General features: G+C 48.3%; 1 protein-coding gene across 1 annotated transcript in view; it reads left to right on the top strand.

Moving 5' to 3' along the window:
- Nucleotides 1-25,409, top strand: part of herc1 (HECT and RLD domain containing E3 ubiquitin protein ligase family member 1) — a 50,140-nt gene that overhangs the window by 19,010 nt on the left and 5,721 nt on the right. The window contains exons 24-74 of the mRNA XM_047340080.1: nucleotides 461-581; nucleotides 1,171-1,222; nucleotides 2,016-2,287; nucleotides 3,260-3,475; nucleotides 3,549-3,669; nucleotides 3,770-4,007; nucleotides 4,103-4,275; nucleotides 4,459-4,614; nucleotides 4,699-4,805; nucleotides 4,908-5,018; nucleotides 5,106-5,276; nucleotides 5,432-5,671; nucleotides 6,088-6,171; nucleotides 6,382-6,941; nucleotides 7,985-8,618; nucleotides 8,971-9,244; nucleotides 9,822-10,032; nucleotides 10,120-10,283; nucleotides 10,541-10,657; nucleotides 11,205-11,460; nucleotides 11,957-12,078; nucleotides 12,162-12,388; nucleotides 12,751-13,019; nucleotides 13,337-13,389; nucleotides 13,509-13,709; nucleotides 13,782-13,956; nucleotides 14,385-14,465; nucleotides 14,742-14,989; nucleotides 15,639-15,847; nucleotides 16,231-16,358; nucleotides 17,200-17,336; nucleotides 17,947-18,147; nucleotides 18,231-18,361; nucleotides 18,440-18,645; nucleotides 19,098-19,218; nucleotides 19,424-19,570; nucleotides 19,728-19,829; nucleotides 20,024-20,197; nucleotides 20,757-21,056; nucleotides 21,163-21,228; nucleotides 21,352-21,477; nucleotides 21,720-21,858; nucleotides 22,344-22,525; nucleotides 22,654-22,809; nucleotides 23,100-23,222; nucleotides 23,320-23,422; nucleotides 23,747-23,916; nucleotides 24,015-24,153; nucleotides 24,593-24,762; nucleotides 24,997-25,166; nucleotides 25,275-25,409. The exon at nucleotides 25,275-25,409 is cut by the window's right edge and continues 31 nt beyond it. Of these exons, the coding sequence (XP_047196036.1) occupies nucleotides 461-581; nucleotides 1,171-1,222; nucleotides 2,016-2,287; nucleotides 3,260-3,475; nucleotides 3,549-3,669; nucleotides 3,770-4,007; nucleotides 4,103-4,275; nucleotides 4,459-4,614; nucleotides 4,699-4,805; nucleotides 4,908-5,018; nucleotides 5,106-5,276; nucleotides 5,432-5,671; nucleotides 6,088-6,171; nucleotides 6,382-6,941; nucleotides 7,985-8,618; nucleotides 8,971-9,244; nucleotides 9,822-10,032; nucleotides 10,120-10,283; nucleotides 10,541-10,657; nucleotides 11,205-11,460; nucleotides 11,957-12,078; nucleotides 12,162-12,388; nucleotides 12,751-13,019; nucleotides 13,337-13,389; nucleotides 13,509-13,709; nucleotides 13,782-13,956; nucleotides 14,385-14,465; nucleotides 14,742-14,989; nucleotides 15,639-15,847; nucleotides 16,231-16,358; nucleotides 17,200-17,336; nucleotides 17,947-18,147; nucleotides 18,231-18,361; nucleotides 18,440-18,645; nucleotides 19,098-19,218; nucleotides 19,424-19,570; nucleotides 19,728-19,829; nucleotides 20,024-20,197; nucleotides 20,757-21,056; nucleotides 21,163-21,228; nucleotides 21,352-21,477; nucleotides 21,720-21,858; nucleotides 22,344-22,525; nucleotides 22,654-22,809; nucleotides 23,100-23,222; nucleotides 23,320-23,422; nucleotides 23,747-23,916; nucleotides 24,015-24,153; nucleotides 24,593-24,762; nucleotides 24,997-25,166; nucleotides 25,275-25,409 (9,189 nt within the window). The remainder of the gene's footprint in view (nucleotides 1-460; nucleotides 582-1,170; nucleotides 1,223-2,015; nucleotides 2,288-3,259; nucleotides 3,476-3,548; nucleotides 3,670-3,769; nucleotides 4,008-4,102; nucleotides 4,276-4,458; nucleotides 4,615-4,698; nucleotides 4,806-4,907; nucleotides 5,019-5,105; nucleotides 5,277-5,431; nucleotides 5,672-6,087; nucleotides 6,172-6,381; nucleotides 6,942-7,984; nucleotides 8,619-8,970; nucleotides 9,245-9,821; nucleotides 10,033-10,119; nucleotides 10,284-10,540; nucleotides 10,658-11,204; nucleotides 11,461-11,956; nucleotides 12,079-12,161; nucleotides 12,389-12,750; nucleotides 13,020-13,336; nucleotides 13,390-13,508; nucleotides 13,710-13,781; nucleotides 13,957-14,384; nucleotides 14,466-14,741; nucleotides 14,990-15,638; nucleotides 15,848-16,230; nucleotides 16,359-17,199; nucleotides 17,337-17,946; nucleotides 18,148-18,230; nucleotides 18,362-18,439; nucleotides 18,646-19,097; nucleotides 19,219-19,423; nucleotides 19,571-19,727; nucleotides 19,830-20,023; nucleotides 20,198-20,756; nucleotides 21,057-21,162; nucleotides 21,229-21,351; nucleotides 21,478-21,719; nucleotides 21,859-22,343; nucleotides 22,526-22,653; nucleotides 22,810-23,099; nucleotides 23,223-23,319; nucleotides 23,423-23,746; nucleotides 23,917-24,014; nucleotides 24,154-24,592; nucleotides 24,763-24,996; nucleotides 25,167-25,274) is intronic.

Here is a 25,409-nt window from a genome sequence, read left to right as displayed (position 1 = left end):
GGAGGAATCTCAGCAGCAAACAACTTGGTTCAATGTGAGTGTTCGTTTTTAGGAAAAACAACACACTCTGTACAGCATGTACAATTGAAACTATACTGTGACCACTTGTGTTTTGTGTCACACGCATGATTGAACCACGTCCTCAGTCTAATAACTTGCACCTCGCTTCCTTTTTAAATCACAGTTATGCTGATACGGCAGTTCTGGAGGTCACAGAGGAAATTCCTGACCCAGTTTTCACTCATTTCAGCAAGTTTCCTCTGAATGTTCACCTCCATATACTCCACATATCTCCTGGAGCACCATGAACCGGAGAATCTCTCAAAAGCAACAGCTCGACGGGTTTACTATTGCAGTATGAGCTCTACTGAGGGATGTTCCCGTGTCAGTTGTGATTTAATCTGTTGTATTGTCACTGAGGAAGATGATTCATCGGCTCCTGTGATGCGTTTGTGTGCAGGAGTGAGAGTCTCAGTGCAGAGAGCCGCTCGGTGCAGAGCAGCCCGAGCTACAGACTGATGAAGTCCAGGAGCGAGTCTGATCTGTCCCAGCCCGAGTCAGACGAAGAGGGTTACACTCTGGTAAATCACACACTCTCACTGCTATGATCTGTGTTTAATATGTAAAGTAGTAGTGGGGGGGCAGTACACTGGTGTGTGGTTATCACCGGTGTGAGGTGCACCATGACATGTGCAATACCTTCATCACCATGAGGAATCAACAGCCTCATTACAGTAAAACATGATCACTATATCCTGCAAGATGTGTGATGAAGGGGAAGCAGCCAAACGGGTCGGTTCAAACAGACGAGTGCTGGAACCAGGACACAGTCGACCACAGGAATCAATCTAAACCACAGTGTTATGTAACAGTCGCTGTGTGGTGGAAACAAAAAGAGGAAACACAAGCAGCCGGTTCCAGCCCTTAAAAGCATCATGTCTGTGAATATGAGGATGAACTGAACCAAAACCAGCCCGAGTGGATCACGTCCCAAAACCACACCAGTGTCACTGCAGACATTGAATTCTGCTGCCACTATTAAAGTAATACTGTGATATATAAAAGTGACCTTTCAACAGGTGAACAATACCGTGATATTCATTTGAGGTCATTTCACCTGGCTCCTCCAGCGGTGACGTGTGTTCATTAGAATCTGTCTCTGCCTTTCAGAGTGGAAGGAGAAACGTCGACCTGGACTTGGCGTTCTCCCAAAAAAAACGAGGTAAAGAGAATTCCTGTTAAATCTGTGAGATGTAGTGACTGAGGAGGAATCCGGTTTGTGTTTGTCATCTTTCATATGTTACTCTTGTCTCTCTGTCTTTTAATTCCTGTGTGAATAGTTTATTTGCTTCTTTTGGGGCAGTTGAGCCCCAAACACAAGAGGAGCTCCAAGCAAGTAAACGATGGCATGTTTCTTCTTCCTCTCGTCAGCTCAACTCTCAATGACTGTGATGACCCCCTCTCATTCATCTCTCATGACGAGGGCCTTGTTTTCAGCTCCTTCATACTCTCCTTACTGAGCAGTGAGCCATTACATAAACGACAGAAGATAACAGGCACACACAGATGTGCCTGTTGTACAAATAACAGCTCATTCTTCTTCTTGGAATGTTTGTTACTTTGCACAATGGCGTCTCATCCCTTGTGAAGAATGTGATTCGTCACGCTGAAGAGGTTTCATGGATATTACCAGTTGCACTTGTAAAGATATCATCATGATACTTTGACTCGAGTGCTTTCAGAAAGACGAGAGCTGATTATCATTCCACTTCTCCGCAGCAGCATATCTCCTCAGTGGGTATTGATAGTTCAGAGTGTCCATTACAGACGAGTTCATAATGGCTGACGAAGGCTTGTGCCCGCATGAACAATTAGCATTTGGCCTTTTGATGAACTGGTACAGAGTAATAATGCATTGCACTGCAAAGCTCTTGAGTGCTTAAAAGCCATGGTTCATCCATCAGAAAGAGACCCGGTGCGTTCATGTATCTGAAAGGCTCCTCTCTCGTCCTCAGGCCTGCTCCACAGCTCCCCCGACTCCCTGGCCGAGTCCTGGTTCAGGGCCAAGCTGAGTCGCCAGCGCAGCTACGGCTCGGCATACTCCTATGAAGAGTCGGACCTGGACCTGAGCCGCTCACTGGGCGTCTACGCCCTCATCGACAACATGGTCAGTTACATCAGCGGTGACGTGGGCCTGGCTCCGGCCTTCAAGGAGCCAGAGGAGAGCATGTCCACCAGCCCACAGGCGACGATCCTGGCCATGGAGCAGCAGCAGAACCGAGCAGAGGTGAGAGGGACTCGCTGAAGTCTTCTTACTGCTGTGATGTCACATGAAATGATCATGAGTTCAACAACAGACACCAGGGGATTTTAGTTGTTTTGTTTGAGAGAGTCTTATGTCTTTTACTTTAGTTGGTAATATTCAATCCTAAAAAAAGCCTTTAGTACAGCAAAATGAAGCTGGTGAGCTTTGTCCAAACCAGTTCGTTCCTGCCCTGGGATTCAAAACCCAATGATTCCAACTGAAGACTGAAAGCTAGGGTTGGTGATCCTGGAAGATCTGTCAAGAGCAGGCTACACTTTTAAAATATGCCATTGTTTGAGAAATAAATTACTACTCATACTTTTGATAAATCTTCAGGGTTAGACATGAGCGCTGGGCCTGGGGGCCGGTGAACAGAGAGAGTAGATGGGGCCGGTTTCTGGTCGTCTTGTTCATCTCTGAGAACATGATTTTTGGAATCAGTGGAGCTGCTTGGCTCAGAGGAACCAGATTTATCAGGCTGTCATATTTAGACACGATACTTACTGAATCTAGTCATTCTTGTTTGTGGTCTTTTCATTAGATTTCTGTCAACAAAACACAGAATATCACCAGATTTATTGTTAGAACTAATAACATGTTGTGGTCATATTAAATCAATAAGGCTGTTTTTATTTGTTGATTTTCTGACCCTAACCCAGTCAGATTTTAAGCCAAAGAAATACTAAAGACAAGAAATCCAGAGAAAGGTCTAGCAGGCCGGTGAGACGGTGCCTCACATCGTACCTCTCCATGTCAAAGAAAGTGAAAAAACATCAAATCCTGGCTCTAGTGCAGAAGTTCTTCCTTCTGCTCGACCCCTCAATAAGATTACAAATCATTTCAGTCGTTTTTGAGTAATCCGGCTGACGAGCAAAGAAATGAAAACATAATCAAAGAGTTGGATGTGTAACCCTGATGGAATATACACTTGACTGCTGGGATGTGTCCCTTCAGTTGCGGTTGGAGGCGCTTCACCAGATTGTGGTGTTGATCTCCGGCATGGAGGAGAAGGGCAGCCAGCCCGGCAGCGCAGATCGGTCCAGCGGAGCCTTCCAGTCGTCCTCTCTGCTCACCTCGGTCCGGCTGCAGTTCCTGGCCGGTTGCTTTGGCCTCGGCACCGTGGGCACCGGAGCGCTGAAGAGAGAGAGTGTGCAGCTGCATCACTACCAGGTGCATACCAGGCTCCACACCAGTGTATACTTCCTCTTTCAGCAGTGTCTCAACATATTACTGTGTTTTGCAGGATGGTGTGAAATCCGCTAAGAGGAGCCTCCAGATTGAAATCCAGACAGCCGTCCACAAGATCTACCAGCAGCTGTCTGTCACACTGGAGAGAGCGCTGCAGGCAAACAAGCACCACATAGGTAACACAAGCTACTACTGTACATACTTGTTTATATATTCACTTCACCTACAGTCAATCTGAGGCTTTACTTCTCTCCCGTGTTCCTCTCACCCTCCTAGAAGCGCAGCAGCGCCTCCTGCTGGTCACTGTGTTCGCGCTGAGTGTTCGCTACCAGCCAGTGGACGTCTCCCTGGCCATCTCCAGTGGGCTGCTCAACGTGCTGTCTCAGCTCTGTGGCACAGAGACCATGCTGGGGCAGCCGCTCCAGCTGCTGCAGAAACCTGGAGTGTCTCAGCTCAGCACGGCCCTGAAGGTGGCGTCCACTCGGCTGCTGCAGATTCTGGCCATCAGCACTGGGTGAGAAGGAGATGTGAAAGTTCTGTCACTACTCTGTGAACCTGGAAACAAAGAAAAGATTACATCAACATCTGCGTGTGTCTTTGGATTTACAGAACATATGCAGACAAGTTGAGTCCTAAGGTGGTTCAGTCGCTGTTGGACCTGCTCTGCAGTCAGCTGAAGAACCTGTTGTCTCAGGCGGGAGTCAGTCTCCTGTCGTCTGGAAAAGACCAAGAGGACAACAAACAGGAGGACAGTGCAGACTCCGAGAAGAAAGACTTGAGAGGTGATGAGAGAAAACTGCTCTCCTTACTGTTTAATGGCCTCAGATCAGTTTTCAGTGACCTGATGAAAACAAGAATGTTATTTTGTCATGAAAAAATGAACGGACCAAAATTGAGTTGTTTGTATTCCATGAAATGTAGTATCCTGCCTGTAATTGTGTGGTTGTGGTTGTTCTGTTTTCCAGCTTTGATCCGGAAGCAGCACACTGCAGAGCTGCACCTCGGAGACTTCCTGGTCTTCCTCAGGAGGGTTGTGTCGTCCAAGGCCATCCAGTCCAAGATGGCCTCCCCCAAATGGACTGAAGTGCTGCTCAACATTGCTGCACAGAAATGCTGCTCAGGTACAACCGGCTGTAACACAGATAAATGTGTGATGCTTTGACGACGTAAAACACAACTAAGACATTAACTCGCGTTGATTCCAGGGGTCCCTCTGGTGGGGAACTTGAGAACTCGGCTCCTAGCGCTTCACGTTCTGGAGGCGGTTCTGCCTGCGTGTGAGGCCAATATGGAGGATGACCAGATGACACAGGTGGTACACCTCTGTACACGTCTTTAAAGGATGTGTCTTTGTAAAATATAATGAATTTTTACTGAACCAAACACAACAAACTCACAATTTCCTCTCCTGCAGGTGGTGGAGCGTCTTTTCTCTCTGCTGTCCGACTGCATGTGGGAAGGTCCCATTGCTCAAGCAAAGCACTCGATCCAGATTAAAGAGAAAGTCCAAGAGCTTAAGCTACAGGTGTGCACTCCCCTTCCCCCTCCGACCCCTGCTGTGTTTACACTGTCGTGTTTTCTATGAATGACTGACTAGTTCTGTAATCCACAGGGAGAGTCAGAGGAGGAGGACGAGAACCTTCCCATTCAGGAAGTGTCCTTTGACCCGGAGAAGGCCCAGTGTTGTGTGGTGGAAAACAGCCAGGGCCTGACGCACGGCAGCGGGGGCAAAGGCTACGGCCTGGCCTCCACTGGAATCTCCTCTGGATGTTACCAGTGGAAGGTACATTACTTTAATGTTGTATATGGATTGGAAGTGGAAAGGTGCAGATTACAATTACTCACAGTAAAGACAGCGTTCAGTTACTAGAAAGGTTCCAAGTCAAAAGTATGAAGTGTCTCTTTTTAAGCTGTCTTCCTGTCTCTCTTCCCTTGTAGTTTTACATTGTGAAGGAGAACCGAGGCAACGAGGGCACGTGTGTCGGTGTCTCACGATGGCCCGTGCACGACTTCAACCACCGCACCACGTCAGATATGTGGCTGTACCGGGCGTACAGCGGGAACCTCTATCACAATGGAGAACAAACGCTGACGCTCAGCAGCTTTACTCAGGGAGACTTCATCACCTGCGTCCTGGACATGGAGGCCAGAACCATCTCGTTCGGCAAGAATGGAGAAGTGAGACGATCATGTTGCCGGCTCAGCGCCTGTGGCTTTAAAACCACCTCTGGGATGATACTCATGTGACATACTGCAGTTCTGTGTTTGTTTACATGTACACTATGTTCTCTTTCAATATACAGTGGAAACCGCTTATAGTCACAGAATTAGTAATCAACTGCTTGTATGGATCAAAAAGCTTCCTCTACAAATGCTGTTTCAATGATCTGGTTTTAGTGATCAGGTATCACAGTGATCACTTTGGGTGTTTTCATACTCGTTTGGACTGTAAACTTTTACAGTTTTGAGTCTTGATTTGTGTTTGCACAAAAATAATAAGATTAAACAACAGACAGAATATATTAAATAAACTGCTCAGATTATCACCTCAAGCATCTGTGTTGGTCTCTAACTCTGGACGTGTGTTTCCACAGGAGCCGAAGTTGGCCTTCGAGGACGTGGACGCCACAGAGCTGTATCCCTGTGTGATGTTCTACAGCAGTAACCCAGGAGAGAAGGTCAGAGAACAGATACTTCTGCAGCTGTCTGAGACGCACGCTTCCTCTTTTTCTGCAAAACAGAATCATTTACTATGATTTATAATTTTTATGAGCTGGTTAGTTTCAGTTTCACATTGTAATTTAGGGAGCGCACTGAAGAATGTTGTCTGACACTCCTGTTGTACAGAAATACAAATATATATTTGACTTGTCTCTGAATGGCTCTAGGTTAAGATCTGTGATATGCAGATGAGGGGAACACCACGAGACCTCCTACCTGGCGACCCGGTCTGCAGCCCCATGGCCACAGTTCTGGCCGAGGCCACCACTCAGCTGATCCGCATCTTGCACCGTACTGACCACTGGACCCATCGTATCAACAAAACCATGGTGGAACGACTTCACAAGATCAAGGTCTGCTTCAGAGAGTCAGCCGGTGCATCTGGTGGCAGCGGCGGTCAAAGACTGAAGAAGAGCCGCTCGGTGCAGAGCCGCGAGGAGCACGACGCCCAGAGAGAAAGCCAAGAAACAACCACGAGGACGGAGGAGGAGAGGGGACGCCACGGACGACAGCATGGCTTGGGGGAGCTGTCGGAGCACCACCTGAGAACGCTGTGCACAGAGGTGTGGCCGGTCCTGGCGGTGATCGGGGGCGCTGACGCAGGCCTCCGTGTTGGTGGGCGATGCGTGCACAAGCAGACCGGACGCCACGCCACCCTGCTGGGCGTGGTGAAGGAAGGCAGTACCTCAGCCAAGGTGCAGTGGGACGAAGCTGAGATCACCATCAGGTATCGGCTGAAAAACGTTTTTGCTGTGGCTCATTTTTTTTTATCATGTTTCTTTGGACATTTTTCTTTGTTTATATGTTGCTGTTTTTAACTACTGATGTACTTTTGTAGGTTTATCAAACTAATAGGCTTAGTGACCTGTAGGTTCCTCAAACCTGCCGATACCCCCCCACCCCACCCCACCCCCACGTTGGTCCAACAGCTGTGCATAGCGCTCTCTTCTGGATACTTACTGAATGTGCCAGAGGCGTGTGATCCTCTCTATAGATGGAGGGGAATCTTACAAAGGATATTGATTTGAGGTAGTTGAGGTACATGCAGATCTAGTACTTTGTCCTTTGGTGCAGTAAATTGATCTGTCAAATCACCTCAAGGTTCACGAAGGGAACAGGAAGTATTTTTTCCACTCTGCAGTTGCTTGCTTAGTCACAGAAAATACGACAGACGAGGAACAGCAATGGTGAAAAGTAAGAGCAGTAAGTGTTATCACCGATCTGCTTCTACCGCTGGTAGTCGAGTCATGTTACTGATAAGAACCAATCAGGACGAGAACCTGGGCGTCTGCGTCATCGTGCACCAAAGTCTTAGTTTCTGTTCGTCCAGAATAAAACACAACCTCCGAGTTTTCAAACTAAAACAAGATCAGCAGTGTTTACAAAAGTCTCTCGTCTAGAGGCTGGAAAACTCCATCGTAGAACACGTGAGGTGTTCTCAAGCTAAAACACAGCGAAGGACGTCTTAGTGTAGGAACCAGTGGTGTCGACACACTGTGATTTCTGAATGTTTCTCTGCTGTATCCATCTTCCTCTGCATTAGCCTCTTGCTCTTTAACCACCTCTCCACCCTCATGTTCCCTCACTGTGTTCTACTGTTCTCACACTTGTTGTTTTGCTTCATTACTCTACGCAGCATGTTTTCTTTCCACATCCAGACCATCCATCTTTTTTTTGTCTTGCATGCTGTGCTCTTTCTCTCCTGCCCTCTCCCTCACTTTGTGTTTCCTTCCCTTGTCTCTTTTCACTCTCCACTTCCTTCTATTAAAGCTTCCCAACTTTCTGGTCGCCTAGTGACACTCCACTATACAACCTGGAGCCCTGCGAGCCGCTGCCCTTCGACGTCGCACGTTTCCGTGGCCTCACCGCCTCGCTGCTGTTGGACCTCACCTACCTCACCAGCATCCACGAGGAAACAGCCGCCAAGCTCGGTGTGCGACGTCATGACAAGAAGCATCGCAACGCCGCATCGACTGGGCATGAGCCGGCCGCTAACGAAGACAAAGCAGACAATGATAGTCACAACCGAAACGAACAAAGGGATGGAGCCTCATCTGCAGCCGTTCCAAACACCACGACCTCTGACCTGCGTGTGTCCCACAGCCTGGATGAGGTGAAGGCACATGTGGCGCCCAACTCGAAGTCAGAGAGCGAGATCTCCTCGGTGGCCGGCATCGGTGGAAATGAGACTCTTTTCTCTGCTGCTCCTCACATCCCTGCGGAGGGGAACAGGAAGAAAGGCCACGATCATGGCCTTCGCAGCCACGAGCCGTCTCCTCCCTCCGTGGCCACCCAGTCTGAGATCCATGCTGTGCAGCTGTCCTACCTCTACCTGGGAGCCATGAAAACCCTCAGCGCTCTGCTGAGCTGCAGCAAATACGCTGAGCTGCTGCTGATTCCTAAGGTACTGCTGCTATTAAACACCAGTTTAAACATTTATCATTAATTTAATAATATGCTCTTTCCAAAAGTGACATGAAAAGATGGTCACCACTCTTAGCCAGTTGATACACGAGGAAACAGCTTCTCTGGCTCATCACCTATCAACAGCTCTGAAGGTCACTTGTGAACTTTTGTTGTTTATGCACAAAAAGCCAAATGAAGAAAGTGACAGTTTGAATCTTTAGAAATAAATATGGAGCAAACACAGAATCTCTGAAAACAAATAGTCTGATGTGAGTCTCTCTTCCCTGAGGCAGATCCAGGTCACGTTGTGTTTTCAGCTTCATCCAAACCCTCTGTCCTCTGACATCAAGGTTTTACCGGACACGGCACCGAGTGGGCACAACGCTGATCTGAACGCCAGCACCAGCGGGAGCGCTGCTGCCACCTCGCCGGTTTGCCCCGAGGAGGCGGAGATTCGGGCGGCTCTGCAGTTTCTCATGCGCCACATGGTGAAGCGGGCAGTGATGCGCTCCCCTATCAAGCGGGCCCTGGGCCTGGCCGACCTGGAGAGAGCGCAGGCCATGATCTACAAGCTCGTCGTCAACGGGCTGTTGGAGGAGCCCAGTGGGGGAAAGATCAAGCCTGGTGAGAATCAGATGTTACTGCTTTGAATCCAGTCGACTGATTAATTATTAGTTCGTATTAAGCTTCCAGAGCCCATGATGTCATGTAAACATCAATAAACCGCTCAGGGGATTTATTTAGCTGATTATCTGAAAAATTACCTCTCTTTTGAAAAGAAAAACATATTTTGAAACACATGTTGAGTAAAAAATGATCCTTTGTCAGTGTGAGAGGTTTGATGCTTGGTAGCAAACACACACCATCAACACAGAATGAAGATCAGGACCATGAACGATGGGAGAGAAGGAATCCAGGAGTTAACCCCTGAATACTGGAGGGTTAAAGACCCTCAGTTCTCCTGTTGTTGGAATCGTGATGAAATCGTTATTTGGCGCTGGGATGTCCACCACCAGAGACATCTTGTAAAGGATAAAATATTTAACAATTCTTTATTAAAATCTCAACAAACTACTCCCATATTAATTTTATAGGCAAAAAAAACAGTTAGAGCTTCATTCATTGATTTTAAAAACGCTGTGTAGATATTCTGTAGGTAGGGGGCGCTGTTTCAGCTTGGTCTGTGTTTTATGTCCCTCAGGAGTGAGAAGTGAACCCGAGGGTGAGGGGGAAGGTACAGAGGGGGAGCAGTTGGCACAAACCCCGGTCACCACCAGCCCCTCGGCCTCCAGCACCACCTCCTTCATGAGCTCCTCTCTGGAGGACACCACCACCGCTACCACACCCGTCACGGACACGGAGACCGTCCCCGCCTCGGAGTCTCCAGGAGTCATGCCTCTCAGCCTCCTCAGGTCGGAGCAGATGGCTGCTGTCGCCTGGTTCTCCTCGTGTGATTAAACTGAGATGGTTATTTGAATGCGTCTCTTATCTTTTCACAGACAAATGTTCTCTAGTTACCCAACAACCACCCTGGGCCCAGCCCGCCGAGCCCAGACTCCTCCGGTGTTGTCTCTGCCCACGTCCCCCTCCGAGGAAGTCGGCCGGAGGCAGAGTCTCACCTCCCCCGACTCCCAGCCCAGACCACAAAACAGAACCGGTACCTGTGAGTATGATTGTCTTACTAATAAATATCCCTGTAGTGCATCGACAAGATTCACAACACAAAGGAAAGCTGCATGTTTTAAAAACAATATCACTCTTTACAGAAAACTGTCAGTGTTCAGATATAAGTACAAGTACACAGAAACCACTTATCACATTACATTGCAAGGTTCCCATAGCAACAGCCATTAACCCATAGTTGTTATGCTCAGATTTAATAATAAAGATTTCACTAAGAATGTGCGTTGCTCTCTGCAGCTCTGTCGGACCCCAGCAGCCGCCTGTCGACGTCTCCCCCTCCTCCTGCCATCGCTGTGCCCCTGCTGGAAATGGGCTTCTCCCTGCGACAGATCACCAAAGCTCTGGAGTCCACGGGTCAGTCTCCCCAGTCTCCCCAGTCCTCCTCAGTCTCCCCCAGTCTCCCCCAGTCCTCCTCAGTCTCCCCAGTCTCCCAGTCCTCCTCAGTCCTCCTCAGTCTCCCCAGTCCTCCCCAGTCCTCCCCAGTCTCCCCCAGTCTCCCCAGTCCTCCCCAGTCTCCCCCAGTCTCCCCCAGTCTCCCCCAGTCTCCCCAGTATCTCCCAGTCTCCCCAGTCCTCCCCAGTCCTCCTCAGTCTCCCCAGTCTCCCCAGTCTCCCCAGTCTCCCCAGTCTCCCTAGTCCTCCTCAGTCTCCCCAGTCTCCCCAGTCCTCCCCAGTCTCCTCAGTCTCCCTCAGTCTCCCCCAGTCCTCCTCAGTCTCCCCAGTCTCCCTCAGTCATAATTATTGTTTTGCCTTGTTAACACATGATTAACATTTTAAAATGATTCAGCTAGTCTGTAAGATCACGGTTTGAAAACAGAACAGTTTAAATAGTGAAAAGTTGGATGTTGTGTCGTGGCTACGATGTGGTTTATGGATGGATTGTGTATCTTCACTGGCTCCAGGTGCGCGAGGAGAGGCCGATGCTCAGAACATCACTGTCCTGGCGATGTGGATGATCGAACATCCAGGTACCGAGGACGAGCACGACGAGCCTCACCCCAGAGGCGGCGGCGGCTGCAGCGACGGCTCGGACTCCTCGTGTCCGGGCGCCACGGCTTCTGCTGGAGGCAAATCTCTGGACAGGAGCTCGTACCTCTGCTCTCCCGGAGAAATCGCCAATGCAGACGCTGCGGAAATGGAAGAAGGCTTCAGTGAGAGGTAAGAAGTTTAACCCTAATTTACTGTAGAGACTAATCTTACACAGACTATCTCAAAGTTCTGTAAGGAACAATCTGCATATTCTGGTACAACCACAGATTTAGTTTTGGTTCTTTAACCACTTTTTTACAAGATCATTTATTATATTTTTCACCTGATTCAGCTTGAGTTGGATGTTAAACGATGTTTTTACTAACTACACTTGTTGATGAGTCGTACAGAGGAAGCCAAACACAAAAGGATATTCAGCTGATTAGATTTCAGCATTTAAAAATAGTACAGTTCTTGTTGGCCTGGCAGAGAAATTAATATTAAGTGTTAGTGGAAGATTAACAGGGTGAACGAAGGACAGTGGTTTGAAAAGGTTTTATATTAATGGTTATTTGTTTACATAGATATTAAATTGTGCGTTTCATCACAGATACAACAGCTTCTCATACTGAATGTTTTCCATCAATACAATTCACACATGTACAAACCTATGTTTGTACTTCAGTCCCGAGGGTCTGGAGCAGGACAGTGCGTCAGCCTCCAGCGGCGTTGCTCTCAGAGGACGCTCTGCAGTGGGAAGGAAGCATCGCTTTGACCTCGCTGCTCGAACCCTCTTAGCCCGTGCTGGTGAGAATTCTCTACGTCTTTCACCTTCTTTCCATATTTGTTTGAAAGAAAACACAGAAGCTCACGTTTCCTTCCCGTCTCAGCTGGACTGTACCGCTCGGTGCAGGCCCACCACAGCCAGTCTCGTCGGGAGGTTCCGTCCCTTCAGCAGCAACAAGACCCGGCTGCTCTGTACGACTTCAACCTGGATGAGGAGCTTGAGATGGACCTGGACGAAGAGACCATGGAGGCCATGTTCGGCCAGGACCTCGCCAGCGACACCGACATTCTGGGAATGTGGATCCCGGAGGTACTGGACTGGCCAACATGGGTGTGTGTGACTTTATGCTACTGTCAGTGGGCTGCCATCATCTTCCTGCTCCTTACCTGCCCTGCAGCACGTCTCCATCACAGTAAAACCATGTGCTCCATGAAACGCCAGCTTCTTTAGTCACTTCTCTCATTTCTCCTGAAAACCTCTAACTGGCATGAAGTGAACAACTAAACATTTGAATGTTGATTCAGTGGCTGTTGCTTGGATTTCATTAACACCGAGTCGTCAGTAATTCATGTTTGTGCCTCGTTACATGGCATGTCTGCTTCACTGCTACTCTGAAGCCTAACAACTGTCTCGTGTGTGTCGTACATGTTTCTTCTTCATGTGCGTGTCTGTGTCTCTCCCACGCGTCGCAGCATGTGTGTGAGACAGACGATCGGGATGAAGTGGTGGTGTGCGAGCTGTGTGAGGCCAACGTGGCAAACTTCAACCAACACATGAAGAAGAGCCACCCGGGCTGCGGCCGCAGCGCCAACAGGCAAGGTTACCGCAGCAACGGCGCCTACGTGGACGGCTGGTTCGGAGGCGAGTGCGGCAGCGGAAATCCTTACTACCTTCTGTGTGGAGGCTGCAGGGAGAAGTACCTGGCCATCAAGAGCAAAGCCAAGGTCCCTGTTGTGGAGAGGTTAGTACACGTGGGGAACGAGGTCTGTTTGTTGGAGTTGAGCATCAATAATGTTTTTGCTCTGTTATGACCAGACGTATTTAACAGGGTTACGTAAGATCTCATAGTTTTCAGTCTCATAATGTATTAGGAGAGAGAAGAAACACTTTGAATCATAGTTTTGAGTCACAATTCAGCTCCCACCTGTATATGGACTGGGTCATATTGCTTTTATTAGACGCTCTGTGTTATTTCTGTGGCGTATTGTATTAGTTTATGAATCAAAGGACGTGAAAGACATTCTGTTGTAATAAGTGTATTGTGTGGTTTGTGTTCAGATATAAGGGACAGGCTCCGGACCTCCTGGGAAAACAGGACAGTGTCTATGAAGGTACAGTTCAGTGATTCATGTGAAGCAGTTCATGTTTCTGACAGAGACACAACCAGCTACAGGTTTATCAATTTCTTCTTTGTTTTTTTAAAATCCTGCGGTTGTCTGTCCCGCTGCAGAGGACTGGGACATGCTGGATGTTGATGAAGATGAGAAGCTGACAGGGGAGGAAGAATTTGAGCTGTTGGCCGGCCCGTTGGGTCTGAGCGAGCGCAGGATCGTCCCTGAGGCCGTCCAGTTCCCTGACAGCGACCCACTCGGAGCCTCTGTAGCAATGGTGACGGCCACCAACAGCATGGAGGAGACGCTGCTGCAGATCGGTGAGGAGGAGCTTTTAATGTAGTTGACTTGTGTTCAGGACTTGGAGCTAATCAGTGAGTGTGTTTCCTCAGGCTGCCAGACCTCAGTGGATAAGAGCTCATCGGGCAGGGTCACCCTCGGGGAGCAGGCCGCCGCTCTGCAGAACCCACATGACCGAGTGATGGCGCTGAGGAGGGTGACGGCTGCAGCCCAGGTGCTGCTGGCCAGGACCATGGTGATGAGAGCCCTGTCCCTGCTGTCTGTCAGGTAGTCATCACAATGTCACGTGATCACACCCCCCTTTGTGCTGCTCCGTCCTGTTTCCTTCGATCAGCGTAAAGACGACCTTTCATCACAAACTACACAAACCAAACCATTACTGTATCTTGTAGTATCTTTCTTTTATATTTGTCTGTTTGTATCTACTTCCTGTTTACACCACATGACCAGTGAAAGCGACTGGTCACGTGACGTGTTTCCAGGGGTGGATAGAGATTTTAAAAGTAGAACATAGTACCGATGCAGCGTCTGACTCACCCTGGTGGTGATAGCATGAACAAATTCAAACAAACTCGTTTGAAAGATGCAACAATTCATTTGATATAAATTCTGCACGTCATGACTTTAATTCACTATAATTGACACAATAATTATGAAACTAGATTTCAACCCAATATGTTTCATTTCCCTCCCAGTGGCTCGAGCTGCAGCCTCGCAGCAGGACTGGAGTCTCTGGGTTTGACTGACATCAGGACTCTGGTCAGGCTGATGTGCTTGTGAGGGCAGTGTTTCTTTGCCTGAGTTTTATTTTAGTCTCTTCACAGCAGCTGCAGTGGAATTCTCATCTTCTATTATTAATGCTGCTTTTTGAACATTTAACTACCCTTTGTTATAAAACGTAAACCCTTGTTCATTTTAGAGCATTTACATTTGTGTTTAATGTTCAATGGTCGTTTGTCAGTGAGAACAATCATTTTCAAATTCATATGATGATCATGTTTGATCACATTCTCTCATCTGCTCCCACTTACCTGTTGGTTTAACACATTTAAAACTGTGTCTCATCACCATGCTGCTTTCCCCCAGAACCTGATCTCTGCAGCTACAGGCATGAACCTGACGACCGTGGACGACCCCATTCAGAGGAAGTTCCTGCCCAGCTTCCTTCGTGGCGTGGCCGAGGAGAACAAGCTCATCACCTCCCCCAACTTCGTGGTGACACAGGCTCTGGTCGCTCTGTTGGCAGACAAAGGGGCCCGACTCCGCCCGGCCTACGACAAGGCTGATATGGAGAAAAGAGGTTTGTAGACTGAGAAGCAGGAGAAACAAGCTGCTGATGTTTCCTGTGTATTTCTTCATGGCTCGTACATTTCTGAATCATAGTATTTCATGTTTGTAGATGTTTGATACTGCTTGTGTCAAGCTTCACTTTGTTTTCCTTTGCAAACATGTTTTTCAATAAGGGTAAATAAGAACATGTGTCACAGCAGGTTCAGTGTTAAAGCAACACGATGAAACTTTTTACTGGATTAAAATGAGTTTGAGATTTGATTTTCCCTCCTCACTCTGTTCAGTGAGTGGGATTACACACATTGATGGAATCACCATGAAACCACAGAATGAATCACCACGTGTGCGACTGTTGGTCAGTTAAAGTTTCATACTGTTGCTTTAAGATGTTTTAATATGATCATAATTATTAGCATGTTCCTGTGTAATTCATGTAGAAATGTTCAAATTCATTGTTGATGTCTGGTTCATGCTTGTGCGAGCTTTGTTTCTTTCTTTGGTCACCTTTTGGTTATTCTGTGTTTTTTGTGTTTTCATGTTTGTCTTTTTCATTTGTGTTCCTTCTCTCACTCACCGGGATGCCTTGTCACTCTGTTTGTGTCGAGCAGGTCTAATTGCGCATTTGTATGCCCATCCTTCCCATAATCCCTCCGCTGTAGGCCCTCTGGAACTCGCCAATGCACTAGCGGCGTGCTGCCTGTCTTCCAGGCTTTCCTCACAGCACCGCCAGTGGGCTGCCCAGCAGCTGGTCCGCACACTGGCCGCCCACGACCGCGACAACAACCAGAGCCGGCCGCAGACCTTTGCCGACATGGCAGGGGATCTGCGGAAGTGCTCCCTCATCAAGCTGGAGGCTCATCAGAGCAGGGTCAGTTTCCTTGTTTCACTGAGAGGATAAACTGTCTGGGTTTCATCAACGGTTCAGTCGCAGCTTTATACTTTTTTATTTTGCAGGTCACATTAACGTCACTGTCAATCAGAGCTTGTAACTTGACATGATGTCTGAGACCAGTTCATAATACTGATGCTTAATGAATATTTCTGCATTACTACTTACTTAAAAGGTTGTATAGAATATTGTGGTTATGAATATAAAATAATACAAACCCCAAAGCATTCGAGTTTTAATTTGTACGTCGGTTACCATGGCAACAGCTGTTTTGAATCTCTGAGGCCTGTTTGAAGCCCTTGTGTGTTGCAGTGACAGTTTGTGGTCTGTGTGTATTTCACGATGTGCTCTGTGTGACGCAGGTCATCACGTGTGCCTGGTGCAGTAAGAAAGGCCTGTTGGCCACAAGTGGAAACGACGGCACGGTCCGGGTGTGGAACGTGACCAAGAGCCAGTACTCACTCCAGCAGACGTGCATCTTCAACAAAGAGTGAGTTCTGGCTTCAGACGCCTCAGTGTGTCCGTGAGGATCCAGAGTTCACACAGGTCTACAGAACCTACATGTTGTACTGAAGTTACAGGCGGGCTCATTTCTCTGGTTTGTACAGGAAGTGAATCTGATGTGTTATGATCATTCCATTTGAAATAATCAATATTTTTGTATAAACAATGAATCAAACGTGTAAGAAGTGAAGGTGAGAGGACCCATCATACAGTGTAGTTATAGATGGACCACATGATGGTGAAGCCAAAGTGTCTGGATCGCCCCCTGGTGGCTGGCTGCAGTAAAGGTCATAAACTCCGCCTCCTCCATGTTAGCAGATGGAACATGGACCAAACTAACCAATCAAAGTAGACGTTAAATAAATGTTTGTCAAAGATGGTTTCTGTCATTTCAGGTCGTTCTCATCTCACTGACGTTTCTGATCAGTTTGGTTTTATTTAATTATTTGATATAAAAACAGACAAAGACGTCATGATTGACAGCTGAGACTGGCTTTTGATAGGTCGAGTCTGTTAAGGGGCGGGACCTCGGTGCCACGGCTCCGCACCATGATCACTTCTACAGCGTTCGTGTTCAAGATACTCTGGCTTCATTTCAGGACAGTGGGAGGAAGTGTAGACGCATCGTCCAGCTCTATATACAGGCTGTGGGACCGTCTTCCTCAGTTCTATGGGACATTTTACAACGTGAACCAGCTCTGATGAACCCACAGTACGATGACGTATCAAACAGCAGACGTCTTTCTCAAGAGTTGGTTCAAATAAGAGAAATCATCTGAGCTGTAGCTGTGACTCATCTGTGTTTGCTCTGCGTTTGTTCTCATCAGTGATGGATCCTCGGAGGACGGCATGTCCGGCTTGGGATCTCCCAGTGATCCCAGCTTGTCTCCTTTGGCCTGGAGCGTCACTGGCAAATTTCTGGCTTCTGCCATCGATAAAATGGTCAACATCTGGCAAGTTAATGGTAATTACTGTTCAATCTCCTCTATCGGTCTCTCCTCCTGTTTTTATTTTACCGTAGTTTGTTAGGTATGAGCTCCAGCTGAGTTGTTTTGACCAGTCGAGTGTAAAATGTATTATGTGCTCGTCTATGTTGTCGGTGTGTGAGGTCCTCAGAGCACGAGTGAAAGCAGATTAAGATTTTATAGATCCCATTAAAAATGAATGTGTCTGGGGACTGGATGTGGTCCAATCATGGTTTCCTGCCTCCCACCACACGCCCTGCAGCAGGCTCCATCTGTCCTCGGACACTTTCTATGGCCTCAAGGATGAAAGTCCACAACTCCTATTAGCTTTCATGAGCACGTGTTCTTTGTGCCCCTGAAATGTGACTGTCTGTATTGCACAAGCAGATGAAACCCGCTACACAAGTTACTCCTTTTCTCTTTGTTGTGTAGTTTGGCCCTGAAGACATTTAAAGCAGCTTTTAACAGAAACAGTGTTAACGCACGTTCTCATTGTGCGTTCATGTTGTGTTGGAATAATCTGAGAAATGAGTTCCTGACGCCATCTCAGCTCAGAGAGTTAGTAAAGAATTTAGTCAGTGATAAAACGACTGGGATCCTTCCTCTCAGGTGGGAGAGGCCTTTTGGACGTGCAGCCTCACTGGGTGTCGGCTCTGGCTTGGCCCAAACAGGAGGCCGAGTCCTTATGGTGCGGGGAACCCAAGGACATGCTGCTGGTGGGACGGATGGATGGATCCCTGGGCCTCATCGAGGTGCTGGACACGGCCACCATGCACCGCACCGAGCTGGAGCACTGCTACCGCAAAGATGGTATGAAGAGAGACGGGTGTTTTTCACTGCACTTTGTAAATGACACAACTCTTTTGTAATGACACGCGTGCATCCTCTCTCAGTGGCCGTGATGCACATCGCCTGGTACAGTGAAGACAAGCCTTTTGCTGTGGGCTACGCAGATGGAAAGCTGCTGATTGGTTTCAAAGAGCCGTTAGAAAAGGGAGCCATCGTGGTCATTGATGCACACAAGGTAAACTACAAAATAATCTTAAGTATAACATTTTAAATACTGTAGATTATGTGTAGACAAAATGTGTGGTCTTCTCAGGAGTCCATCACCAGTATGAAGTGGAGTCCAAACGGTCAGATCCTGCTCACCTGTGCCAAAGAGGAGACGGTGAAGCTGTGGGCGAGTCACGACTCCGGCTCCGGCTGGCGCCGCCTGCAGAGTCTCAGACATCCTTCCGTGGTTAACGGTGTGGCGTGGTGCGGCCTGTCTGGACGAGGGCCGAAGCCGCTCAGCATGTTGGCCATGTAGGTTGTTCTCTAAAGGTCTGACTGAAGCTGAGGACTCTGTGTACGGCTCCTCTTCTTCATCCTGAGAGATCTGGATTCTTCCAGTTTCATGTCCGTCACGCTCACTGTGAATGTTACAGACATTTTACTAGGAGGCTGCAGAAGATCCAGAAAATGTCCAGAGACACTGACTCAGACATTTGTTCTCACACACAGAACCTGCAGAACACGTCAGGAACATGTTCAGACTTAAGTTCATGTCTGAGATGACAGAAAACCATAAGGTCATATTAGTCCAGGACTGTACAGAACATCAGTTTATAACTAGTCCCACAAAAAACACTTTATCCAATAAGCTCATTATTTACACCTCAGCCTTTTTTGAAATGTTAACTCTTCAGCTTCTTTCACCATGAAGCAGATGTTTTCTTCTGGTTTGGAGACGTTTCACGTGTCGCTGTGTTTCTCAGATGCTGTCAGAGCGGCCTGGTCACGGTCTGGACGGTTCCTCAGGACATTGCCAACTTCCCAGAATCCTGTTCCCCTGACTCGGGGGGGTTGTGGGAGAACGAATCGAAACTAAAATTCATGGTATTTTTTATTTATTTAGTAAATATAACTGCAAATGATGATTTGTTGCCTTGTAGTTTAAATACCTGGACATTTTATGAATGGTAGACGGGAGTTTCTGACATTACGTGTAGTTTCATAACCATTTATCTGTCGTGCAACTGCTTGTTGACGTGTGTGAAGTCATCAGGGACACTGACAGACTGTCCCTGTGGTTGTGTTGCAGTCTTCCAGGCGCTCGGTAGATCGAGTGATGTGCGTCTTCCAGCTGAAGGGTCACATCACTCCAGTCAGGACGCTGGCCTTCAGCCCTGATGGTCTGGCTCTGGCATCTGGAGGAGTGGGAGGCCTCATGAACATCTGGTCCCTGCGGGTAGGACACACACTCTGTAACTGCTGCAGGTTCATGTCACACAGATACGTGGAAGGAACAAGGAACAAAGAACTCCTCACTCCCCACAGCAGCTACAGATCTCTGCTGTTTACAGTGACACTGAATACTTGTGCTCGTGTGTGTCCACGCTCAACAGGACGGCTCGGTGCTCCAGACGGTCGTCGCCGGGTCAGGGGCGATCCAGAATATCGTCTGGATCCCAGATGTGGGCGTCGCCGTCTGCTCCAACAGGTCAAAGGTAGAACGTCTCACCTTCATTCATGTGTTTCTGGGATTCACTCAAATACTTCTGTTTATTTATTCTCTGGTCTTTTTCGTGTGTGTGTGTGTGTGTGTGTGTGTGTGTGTGTGTGTGTGTGTGTGTGTGTGTGTGTGTGTGTGTGTGTGTGTGTGTGTGTGTGTGTGTGTGTGTGTGTGTGGTTTCATTTCCAGGATGTGCTGGTTGTGAACTGCTCCAATGAGTTCATGGCATCCAACCATGTGCTGGCCACGTGCCGCACGGCTCTGAAGAAGCAGGGCGTAGTCGGCCTCAACATGGCGCCCTGCATGAGGGCCTTCCTGGAGAGGCTGCCCATCATGCTGCAGGAGCAGTACGCCTACGAGAAGGTACACGGACATTTCAAATGCTCTTCACATTCAAATCACCAGGTTCTGTAATAGCAATCTTCATATTTATTATCAATACACAGGAACAGTCGTGTTTCATTACTTATTACATGTCACTCGTCTGACAACAGGCAAGTTGTAGGAAAACCCACAAATCATTGTGTTAACTACAATTTGAAAATGTCTTTGGTTTAAACCTTCCTGACTAAAGAATGTGTGTTGTTGATCTTCGTTGGTCCCTTTGTCATCACTTTCCCTGCTGTCGGGCGTTTGTTGGTCCAACTCTCGTATTCACGATATCTTTAATTCAGCAAAAACAATTACTTGGTCTCAAGGATGAACTGATATGATTTTAGTGGCCAAAGGTCAAAGTTCCTGTGACTTCACAACACGTGTTTTTGAACATATCTCAAGCATTCGTACGTTTATAATGACAATTAATACCTTTAACTAAAAGAGTTTTCACTCCATAAATCATTTGAGTCTCTTCAACGTGACACGTACAACAACGTGCATCCTTTCCACTGGTTGCTGACGTTGCCTTGTCGTCTCTTCCCAGCCCCACGTTGTCTGCGGGGAGCAGCTCGTCCACAGCCCCTACATGCAGTGCCTCGCCTCCCTGGCCGTGGGGCTCCACCTGGACCATTTGCTGTGTCGCCCCCCTGTGCCACCTCAGCTCCGACACTGCCCACCGGAGTCTGGCACTGCCGTCTGGACCGCCAGCGAGTGGGCGTGGCTGGACTGCTTCTCTACGACAGTCAAGGCGGCGGAGGCGCTCGCTCGAGGCGCCACCTTCCCCGAGTCCTTCTCCGTTCCCGACCTGGAGCCTGTGCCCAAAGACGAAATGGCTCTGCTCATGGTGAGGGAGGCTGCTGGTGTTTGTGCAGCTGCATCAACTGTTGGAACTGTACTTTATAATGTAATGAACACCTGCGCAGCCCATAATAACACCCCTGTGTTTCTAGGACAATAATAAATGGGCGTCTGGATTGGATGAACAGATCATGTCCTGGGCCACCTCGAGACCAGAGGTAATTTAGCCTGAGACCCAGATTAACTGTAATACAGTGTTTGTCTGTGGAGGTGCTAACTGTGTGTGTGTGTGTGTGTGTGTGTGTGTGTGTGTGTGTGTGTGTGTGTGTGTGTGTTTGCAGGACTGGCACCTCGGAGGGAAGTGTGATGTCTTTCTGTGGGGAGCAGGGCGACATGGCCAGTTGGCAGAGGCCGGCAGGAACATCCTGGTGCCGACCACGGCTCCGTCGTTCTCTCAGGCTCAACAGGTACAGAACTGACCCGTGAACTGAGATCCAGTTAGTCCAGTTATCTGCTGCTGTGATTTTGATCTTGTTTTTTTACATTTCACTTGTGAATCTTATGGAAATGCTGATATAGTTTTTATGGAGACTCCCAGGAAACCTCAGATATTCTCGCTGACTCTGCAGCGGTCTGCCGGCTGCACTGTGCGACCTCTGTTGGGTTCGTCTTTATTTGTTCACTCGTGGTTTTGTCTCTCCTCCCCCAGGTGGTGTGTGGGCAGAACTGCACCTTTGCGATCCAGCCCAACGGGACGGTGTTGGCCTGCGGAGAAGGAAGCTACGGTCGCCTGGGCCAAGGGAACTCCGACGACCTGCACGTGCTCACGGTCATCTCAGCTCTTCAAGGTGACGCGTGGTGTTAGGATCCTTATTACACGATGTTACACTGATTTACTGTTTGTGTGTTCAGAAGGAAGCTGAGTTCAATGGGAGTTTGATAGTATGTATTATCAAAAACTAATCCTTTTAAATCACCTATCAAATCTAATTAGGTTTAGGTAACTAACTTAACCCTCTGAATACAGAAACATGGACTGAGGGGCGGTTCCCTCTGACGTCACCATCCGCTATTACCATCATCTTCTCAGCATGGAATCTAACGTAACGATGTCATCACGAGCGTAAAACGTGATGAGGCGGAAGATGGGCCAAAACTTTCACTTACGAAAATGAATGACTGTTCTAGATATAAAGTTTTTAAAATATTTGAATTGATTTAAACAGGATCATGGAAACAACAATCTCCCATTCAGAGGGTTAAAAAGTGTTGGATCCAGTTTGGTGAACTCCATGTGCCGTGGTTCCACTCTGACTCGTCTGGTGTCCAACAGGTTTCGTGGTGACGCAGCTGGTGACCTCATGCGGCAGCGACGGTCACTCCATGGCGCTGACGGAGAGCGGCGAGGTGTTCAGCTGGGGGGACGGGGACTACGGTAAACTGGGCCACGGGAACAGTGACCGGCAGCGCCGACCCAGACAGATCGAAGCCCTGCAAGGAGAAGAGGTGGTGCAGGTCAGTCTCCGTCTCGCCACTGAAAGGAACCTGAAAATAATAAACATCTTCATTCCGTGTTTCTCAGCCTTTGTTTCCTTTGGTGCATGTTCCATGTCTTTAATGCCGAGGCGTGTTTTCCTCACCAGATGTCCTGCGGGTTCAAACACTCGGCAGTGGTAACAGCAGACGGGAAGCTCTTCACTTTCGGTAACGGTGACTACGGCAGACTGGGGCTCGGAAACACTTCCAACAAGAAGCTCCCAGAGAAGGTCACGGCTCTGGAGGGCTACCAAGTGGGACAGGTGGGCCACCAACACCCAGTGTGACGTCCTAACAGAATCACACAGCTTTAGATTGACTCTTTAGAATCCTATTTACAGTGAACCAACATTATCATTACATGAACCACATAGAGATGTAAAAATAATAATAATACAAATGATGGTTATGAAATAAGACAGAACACGATGGACTGTGTGAAGGTGCATTCATCTTGTTATTGCACGTTTTGTCAGATTGAATATTGTGAAGGTTTAGAAAACGCAGATCCTTGACGGCTGCTCCTCTGACGGGTTTGACGTGTTCTCCTCAGGTGGCTTGTGGGTTGAACCACACTTTGGTCATCTCTGCTGATGGAATGATGGTTTGGGCTTTTGGTGATGGAGACTATGGGAAACTGGGACTTGGTAACTCCACGGCCAAGTCGTCACCTCAGGTAAAACACTGAGAGGTTTGATGTGAACAGTGAAACCTGGTGTGGGTATAAATATGAGTATTTGAAGGTTTATTCTAAATGTTTTTTAACTTCTCAGAAAGTGGACGTGCTGTGTGGGCTCGCTATTAAAAAGGTTGCTTGTGGAACACAGTTCTCTGTGGCGCTAACCAAAGACGGAAAGGTTTTCACGTTCGGCCAAGGTACGTCTTTCTGTCTTTTTTGATTATTTGATTAATTAGTTGTTTGATCGACACGCGATTAATTTGGAATTATATTAAATGAGCTTAATCTTGAAGTAAAACAGCAGTTTTTTCTTTATAATAATAGTTTTGAACCGTTAAGACATTTTATTGGAATCTAGGAATTCATTTTTTGTTGCATTTTGGACTAAATGAAAAAATCCATCAATCGAGAAAATAGTCAGCAGAATAATTGGTAATGAGACTAACTGCTAGTTGTCGCTCTGTGAATTATATAATATATTATTATATTCATAGATCGTGTTCTTTCCTCCTCTATCGCAGACCGTCTGATTGGCTTAGCCGAGGGCCGAGCCCGGAACCACAACCGGCCCCAGCAGGTCCCGGCTCTGTCGGGGGTCCAGGTCCAGGACGTCGCTGTCGGAGCTGAGCACACTCTGGTGCTCTCGTCCACGGGAGACGTCTACACCTGGGGCAGCAACTCTGAGGGACAGGTACCCGGCCCCGCGCTCACCGAACCCACCGCTTTATTATTTATTAATGATGGATGAGTGTAGTGATCGAACTGTGTGAACTGTAACCTGTTGTGTAGCTGGGTCTGGGTCACACCAACCACGTCAGAGAGCCCACACTGGCGACGGCGCTGCAGGGCAAGAACATCCACCAGATCTCTGCCGGCCGCTGCCACAGCGCAGCGTGGACGGCGCCATCTGTGCCGCCGCGAGCTCCAGGTTAGACACACAAACACTCTCCCGCCCACACCACGCGCCCCTGCCACGCCACTGCTGTCCGACAGACACTTTATCCCGGAGGTCAGATTTCCTGTAGCGCTGCCGGTCGCTGCAGTGAATACAGACACGGGGACGCAGCACATTGTTGTCAGATGAGGCAGCGTCGATGTCTGATGAGCATCAGCACTGAGCAATTTCACAAGCAGCCAGAGATAGTGTGAAAATACCTTCCATCCAAAAAGGTGTTCCAGCAAGTTGAGACATTTATAGACTGTTAGTATTATGGACTGTTTTAGCTCTTCAAGTCTTATCAACCTCTCAAAGTGCTTCACACACTTTCCTCCTCTCCCTCCTCTCCTCTCCTTCCTCTCCGTCCTCCTCCTTCTTCCTCTTCTCTCCGTCCTCTTCTCTCCTCTCCATCCTCTCCTCTCCTCCTCAGGCTCGTCAGTTCCTCTCCAGCTGGGTCTGCCCATGGCGGTGCCTCCTCAGTACAGTGGGCTGAAGGAGGTGAGCATGGAGGCGGTGAGGGCTCGCCTGCGCCTCCTCTACCACTTCTCCGACCTCATGTACTCCTCGTGGAGACTTCTCAACCTCAGCCCCAACAACCAGGTAGGAAAGGAGCCCGGACACAAACCCAAGTTATTATATTACAGATAAAAGCATGAAGAGTGAAAAGTGGGAGAAGTAACTGAACTCCAGATGAAACCAGGATTTAATTTCGATATGTAGAGGCTGTGAAACCGGTTTCAATCTGGAGCGAGGATGCATCTCTGAAGTGTTTCCAGCATCTCTCACGAACACGTTTTCTTCTGTCCTAACATGATGATTACATTCTGACTGCAGAGCTGTAACTCCCACTATAACGCTGGCACCTGGGGGATCGTCCAGGGCCAGTTGAGGCCCCTGTTGGCCCCCAGAGTCTACACTCTGCCCATGGTGCGCTCCATAGGGAAGACCATGGTGCAGGGAAAGAACTACGGCCCCCAGATCACCGTCAAACGAATCTCCACCCGGTCAGTACTTTGTCTTATGTCCAAAGAGTTGGACCTGACCCGTGGGTGAGGTCCCCCACAGCCCAACTAACCGGGTCTGTCTCACTCTGGATGTCCTTCCTTCCGCAGGGGACGTAAGTGTAAACCGATCTTCGTGCAGATCGCTCGCCAAGTTGTGAAGCTCAACGCCTCGGACCTCCGACTGCCCTCCAGGGCTTGGAAGGTTAAACTGGTGGGGGAGGGGGCGGACGACGCAGGCGGAGT

This window comes from Hippoglossus stenolepis, chromosome 1 (assembly GCF_022539355.2).
Source record: "Hippoglossus stenolepis isolate QCI-W04-F060 chromosome 1, HSTE1.2, whole genome shotgun sequence".
NCBI classification, from domain to species: domain Eukaryota; kingdom Metazoa; phylum Chordata; class Actinopteri; order Pleuronectiformes; family Pleuronectidae; genus Hippoglossus; species Hippoglossus stenolepis.
This window is presented reverse-complemented; position numbering and strand designations above follow the sequence as displayed.